The sequence below is a fragment of the Bison bison genome, unplaced genomic scaffold (assembly GCF_000754665.1).
Source record: "Bison bison bison isolate TAMUID 2011002044 unplaced genomic scaffold, Bison_UMD1.0 scf7180017864479, whole genome shotgun sequence".
NCBI classification, from domain to species: Eukaryota; Metazoa; Chordata; class Mammalia; order Artiodactyla; family Bovidae; genus Bison; species Bison bison.
In genome coordinates, this window is record NW_011495039.1 from 3,626,815 (window position 1) to 3,633,803 (window position 6,989).

At 33.8% G+C, this 6,989-nt stretch overlaps 1 protein-coding gene across 1 annotated transcript in view; it reads right to left on the minus strand.

Moving 5' to 3' along the window:
• Nucleotides 1-747: 747 nt before the first annotated feature.
• The window catches only part of AGMO (alkylglycerol monooxygenase), a 214,853-nt gene continuing 208,611 nt past the window's right edge, over nt 748-6,989 (minus strand). The window contains exons 12-13 of the mRNA XM_010862154.1: nt 5,405-5,510; nt 748-2,052 (exon numbers count right to left, since the gene is read on the minus strand). Coding sequence (XP_010860456.1) covers nt 1,990-2,052; nt 5,405-5,510 — 169 coding nt within the window. The 3' untranslated portion in view covers nt 748-1,989. The remainder of the gene's footprint in view (nt 2,053-5,404; nt 5,511-6,989) is intronic.

Sequence of the window (6,989 nt, forward strand, 5' to 3'; positions counted from 1 at the left end):
GTTTATATGTATATATAGATAAGTTATACAATTATTACTTACATGCCAGATATTATGGTAGTTTTACAGACTATCTTCTTACTCCTTTGAATATAAAAATCAACTTTCATATGTTTTTTATTCTCTTTTTTCATGGAGGGAACTAAGGTGTGGTTATTTTAGATAATCACTCAAGGTCATAAAACCAACTGGCAGAGCTGGAGCTTCGATTTGTGTGACTTCAATGTTTTTTTTTCCCAGTATTGTAAACTATCTCCTTAATAAAAAGTTACATGAAACAAAATATACATAGTATCAAAATATATGCAAACAAGTATTTCTCATTATCTTATATACCTATATACTTATCAAAATATCTACTCATCTTTCACTTTGCTATCTTCTCTTTAAGTGTCTGTAAGGTTAGACACCTTTAAACCTACTGATAAAATTTATCACAAGTCCACAGGTGATCTTAGACCTGAGTCAACAGAAAAAAAAAATGTGTGTGCTTATCTGAGTGAGGAATGAGGGATGAAAAGAATGAAGGGATTGCTTTCATGTCAAATATCGTATCCATAAAGCAGCAAGTTTTGAAGAAAAAATTATGTGAGTCAGTCAAGATACTGACTGATCTATCCAAAGAGAAATGTACAAGGGCACAGACTCATCACTGCACAAACTAGACAGACAACTGTGTACTGGTACAGCAGTAAATTTTATTTATAAATACCAAGAGAACCACACCCTTACTTAATGTTCTGTGGATCCAAGCTAAAGAGGACAAAAACTTCCATAGGAAGTCACAGGATCAGATTCAAATTTTCCTTTGTATTTCTGACTTGTAATTACCTAAGAGCTCTTTTACAATCTAAGTGAAAAATAATTTAAGGTCAGTTCTCCAGTCTGTGCATGCTTGTGTACATGAGTTTTTAGCCGTTAAGTGTGACCGGCAGTATGCCTGTTTAGTACAGAACTGTTGTCATGCACACCTATGAAATTTAGCTTACATAATAAAGCAATATAACAACCTGCCACCAGTCGTTGAGACAAATATAGAAGTCATAGAGCTACTAGCTGATGTTGCCAACATATACAACACTGATTTATAAAAGAAAGAGAGGATTAATTACTTCAATGTCAGTTATTCTAGTGATAGATTCAAGGAAAATTGATGAGAACACTGTGTCCTTGTAGGATAATCATTCCTGTCACTCATTCCTAATTTATACTGAATGGAGTCACTGAAGCCATGCATTAGGTTTCTGTACAGTTTGTGGGTGCAAAGAACTGGTTTAGTAAAACTCTGATAAATTGCAAAGATGTACATAAATTTCTAAGATATAAAAGTGTGAGGAAAACACAAATTTCAAATTCACAGTTAAGAAATAAGAATTGCTAACTGTTTCTAATTTTTTGAACTTTAAAACAGATCGCCAGGTACAAAATGTTGATAACAAAATACTTGTGTAGTCTTTACCATCTAGTTATTGACCTCTAGTCACAGAAGACTTATTCAGGTTTAATCTTGGAAATTCAGTGGTTAAATATATATTTTAATGATGATACCGGTAGTGCAAATACTTTTTATAACAATAATAATAGCAATATGAATAATGATAACTAAAATGTATCAAGTGCTTCCTAATTCTCTGTGTCATTCAATTTTTCCACTGAGCCACATGGTGTAGATATCATTATTACACCACTTTAAGGACATGTTTTAGTGGCAAATCGCAGGCAATACCTGCTCTTGAAGAAGTGGCCAGGTGTGTGCCTTTCTGGAAATATTTTGCCATGGTTCTCCCTTCCTTGAATCATAAACCAAAGATAATTCAGGGGCAACTTTTTCATACTATGAGTCTTTTCAAAACACTTTGCAGTTAAATCTATAAGACCTTTTAGCTCTCCACATTTTTCAAGGTACTTTTGCTACATTGCATCTGAAATTTCATCTAAACCCCTTCAGATAGCTGAGTACTGCTGTCCATACACAGAAGAAAGCATTGCTCAGTGGTCAAGAGCTGTGGTGTCGGACTGCCTGCGTTGTATCCTGACTTCTTTGCGTACTACCTATGTGAATTCAGACAGTGAGTTAAGCTGTTACTCCATTTGCCATTATAAAAATAAATAATAGTTACTACATCATGAGTTTGATATGAGGACTAAATGGAAGAATGCAAATATGCCGTTTAGAACATAGTATAAGTTCCATGCACATTAGTTCTCATTAAACCTATCTTACAGGTAAACGATCTGGGGCACAAAATCCAATGTCCAACAAAGTGAGTATCAAGCTAAGAACTCACAACCATAATTTTATGGTCAACATTGTTGCTTCTTCCAAACCCCATGTCAGTTGTTCCCAAACTTGATTTTGGATCTTGTGACAAGCAAAAGAATTATTTCAAGGGATCCTTAGGTTCATATAAAATAATAATAATAGCACCTAACATTAGCATGTTAAAAAGCAGAGACATTACTTTGCCAGCAAAGGTCCATCCATCTAGTCAAAGCTACAGTTTTTCCAGTAGTCATGTATGCATGTGAGAGCTGGACTATAAAGAAAGCTGAGTGCTGAAGAACTGATGCTTTTGAACTCTGGTGTTGGAGAAGACTCTTGAGAGTCCCTTGGACTTCAAGGAGATCCTACCAGGAGATTCATCCTAAACAAAATCAGTCCTGAATATTCACTGGAAGGACTGATGCTGAAGCTAAAACTCCAGTACTTTGGCCACCTGATGTGAAAAACTGGCTCACTGGAAAAGACCCTGATGCTGCGAAAGATTGAGGGCAGGAGGAGAAGGGGATGACCAATGATGAGATGGTTGGATGGCATCACCAACACGATGGACATAAATTTGAGTAAACTCCAGGAGTTGGTGATGGACAAGGAGGCCTGGTGTGCTGCAGTCCATGGCATCGCAGAGTCAGACACGACTGAGTGACTGAACTGAACTGAGCTGAACGTTTATTAAGCATGTACTATGTGTTAAGCACTGTACTAAATTTCTTACATAGATTGTCACATTTAATTCTCAAAACCCTATTTGATAGACATTTAGCTTCTCCCTTTACAGATGAGGAAGTTAAGGCTAAGTATCTTTAAGTGATCAAGTAACTGTGCAGGGACACACACAGCCAGTAAGTTCCTGAGCCAGGAATCAAATTTAGACAATGTGGCTCAAGTCTTAACATTCACTTTCACCTACTGACTAACTTAAGTGAAGAGATAGCATTTCAACCCTAGGTTTCATCCCAGTCAAAAGTTGGATCCTTCACCATCCCACCATCAAAAACCCCAGTGTTTTTGTAATCATATATTTTCACATTTACAACATGGATGACTTAAGAACCTACATTCTCTCATTGTTTTGGAGCATTTAAGATAAACTATCACAATATACCCAAGTAGGTTTATTAAGTGGAATTACTCTGCTTCATCCCTACAATTAGAATATCTTCCCTTCTACAGAATGTGAAAATGCTATGATTTTAGATTTTAAGGTTTTTTGGCATTTATATTTCTAAACTTCATTAAACATGTACAGTTTATGCTTTTTCATTTCAATTTTGGGTTGTAACCTCAAGAAACAAAATATATGTAGATGTATAAAGTTTATTTAACACCTATTTAAATACATAGATTAGATGATATCCAATATACCGATTCTAAGATTTAATGCTTAATCATTTTAATTCAGATACTTTTAGAAATAGAAATATATTTACATGGTTCAGAAAGTTTAAGGTACCAAAAATATTAACTTAATGAATAATCTTTCCTCTAGTCCTTTCTTCAAGCCACACAGTTCACTTTCCCACAGGCAACCACTTATTAGAATCTTGACTATATTTCTGGAAATATTTGCAAACATACACAAATATTTATATGCATTTACTCCCCTTCCTCATTTTTATACAATGCGCTTTGTACGGCAGCACGCTTCACATACTTCACAGACTCTCCTGTATCCTGTTTTATTCTTTCTTTTTTCTCTCTCCATTATATATATATATATATGTATATATATTTACACACACACACACACCTGTTGTTATTGTTGTTTAGTCGCTAAGTCATGTCCGACTCTGCGACCCCATGGCCTGTAGCCCTCCAGGCTCCTCTGTCCATGGGATTTCCCAGGCAAGAATCCTGGAGTGGGTTGCCATTTTCTTCTCTATGGGATCTTCCTGACTCAGGGATCAAACCTGAATCTCTTGCACTGGAGACAGATTCTTTACTGCTGAGCCAGTAGGGAAGGCCATACATATGATGGAGCAAGCTCAAATATATATGTATTTTTAACAAATGCTCCATACTGTTATTAAAGACTTCCCTGTTTCCACTGCCAAATGTATATTCTTCATTATGTTAACCATAATTTTTAAGCAGTTTCCTATTAATGGCTTAAGAGGACATTAATGATTGTTAATGACTGTTTTCAGCATTCCATTACAAATGACTAATATTCCATATACATTAATTCACACACGTATATCATTTGTGTAGCATAAATTCCTAGGAGTGAAGTGTTGGATCAAAGGGTAAGAGTATTTGCAATTTGACACATATCACTGAATTCTCTTCCAAACAGTTGGTCCAAACTTTTAACTGTTACTCAGTTATGAAAGTGTCTACTTCAATTTTTCCATTAACATTGGAGAAAATGTTAGCATTTATGTTTCATGCTTAAATTAGGTTACACAACACACATTCCAGGGATGTTGGCAGGTTTCTTAGCACCAAAGTTAAATGATATAACCTTAAATTTAAAAGACTAAAACTTTGTCCATTAAAGCATTAGTGATAAAAGTAACATTTTAAACAGACACCTAAGATCTGAAGTCATAAATATGGATTCAAAGTTTCTATGTAGTTCTTAGAAGACAAGTTTTATTCCTAAAAACACAAGGTCAAATTAAACATATTTTCAGTTGTAGAAAGATCTCAATGACATTAATGATATTATTTCTAAAGAATTTTTAATTTGCAGGTACTTGACAAAATGTCTCTCTTTTTTTTTTGGACAAAATATCTTAATCACAATTTTCACTTAAGAGCCTAAAAAAGAAAAGTTTCAAATGGCACAGTCTCTGCCAAGAACTTTTTTGTAAAAATCACTTTTACTACTTGTTGAGAAAAAACTATATGGCCTAATTTCTTTATAAACATCATGTGACGCAATTTGTCCAACCGCTTTATGAAGGTTAATGATATCAAGCCAAATTTAGAGAACAAAAAACTGAGACTCAACAATATTAACTAGCTTGAGGAACACAACAAGTAAGTACTGTAAGTCAATGGGTAAAAATCCCCCACATGTAACAGTCACAGAATAAACAGACAACATTGTTGAATGGATGAGTGAAATACGCAACCAATTTTTAATCCTGCCACAGCTATCTAAAGCAAACATCTTACCTCAAAAGCAAATGACAAAGAAGAGAGGCAAGGCTTCAGATGACCTGATCTACAGAGCATTAGGAACACCAAGCAACGGAAAGTTTCCAGAACAGCTGCCTTACGTCTGAAATAAAATGTCATTTACATGCATTACCTTTGAATGTTCTTTATTTTCCTGTTATATAATAAAATGTATTGGTTTATTAATATATTTATGTTCATAATTATAAATTGTTAATAATTCACTGATTATTTTAATAATTGATAAATTGTTATCATTTTCAAAAAACACCTAGTATTTTAATATATTTGAGGAGTATATACCTCTGAAGCTGTTCGTAAACAGGCATTAAACTAAGACACAAAATGCGTCTTTTTAAAGAACATCTATTATTGATCAATGTATTACTTAGTTTGAGCATTGATGAATTGGGGTGAAACATTTTCAACTAATAAATAAAATATTCGACAACTAAATTTCTAGGGTTTAGAGAGTAGACTCCCCTCACTCATCCAATATCTTAATACTTCATTCATTTAATAATTGACTTCTTAGGAGGGCTGATATAGTTAACTACTTTAAAATAATAGAATAAAATAAATGAATAATAAAATAAAATAAATAATAAATAAAATAAATAATAGAATAAAATAAAATAATGAATACTTGAATAGTGAAATATCGGGAATATGATAATATGTTGTTAATTCTGATATTATAGGTAGCATGAATATAGATCTTTGTCAATAATTTTGTGATGACTGTTTTCTTTATAATACAGAATTCTTGAAACTCAAATTCTGACATACATAAAATAGGTATGTGTATTTAAAACAAAGTTGAGGGTCATATATAGGCATTTAAAAATTGCCTTATAATAGCAGTAGTGAACAGCTGCTTTATCAGATTCAAATAAGCTTCACAATGAATTCAACCAACATTTATTGTATAATTAAATATTTTCATAAAAGGCAAATGGTATTTTTATGATGGGTACATTTTCTAATAAAATATTATTGAACTAATATAATTATAATATAGCTATATTTTATTTAGTAATTTAGAATACAGTAGTATGATTTTTCGGAGAAGGCACTGGCAACCCACTCCAGTACTCTTGCCTGGAGAATCCCATGGCTGGAGGAGCCTGGTAGGCTGCAGTCCATGGGGTTGTTAAGAGTTGGACACGACTGAACAACTTCACTCTCACTTTTCCCTTTCATGCATTGGAGAAGGAAATGGCAACCCACTCCAGTGTTCTTGCCTGGAGAATCCCAGGGACGGGGGAGCCTGAGGCTGCTGTCTATGGGGTCGCACAGAGTCGGGCACGACTGAAGCAACTTAGCAGCAGCAGTATGATTTTATGTATATGCAAAAAGTTAAGACATTTTTCCCTTTGTAAAATAATTTTGTATTATCACTGTAAACTATTTTCTAATTGATATTTGGGTAATTTTCAATGATAAAACAGAAAATAAAATTTCTATTTTAAAACAATTTATTTTTTATTAATTGTGTTCTATGGCCTTTTTTGAACTGTGGTGTTGGAGAAGATTCTTGAGAGTCCCTTGGACTGCAAGGAGATCCAACCAGTCCATTCTG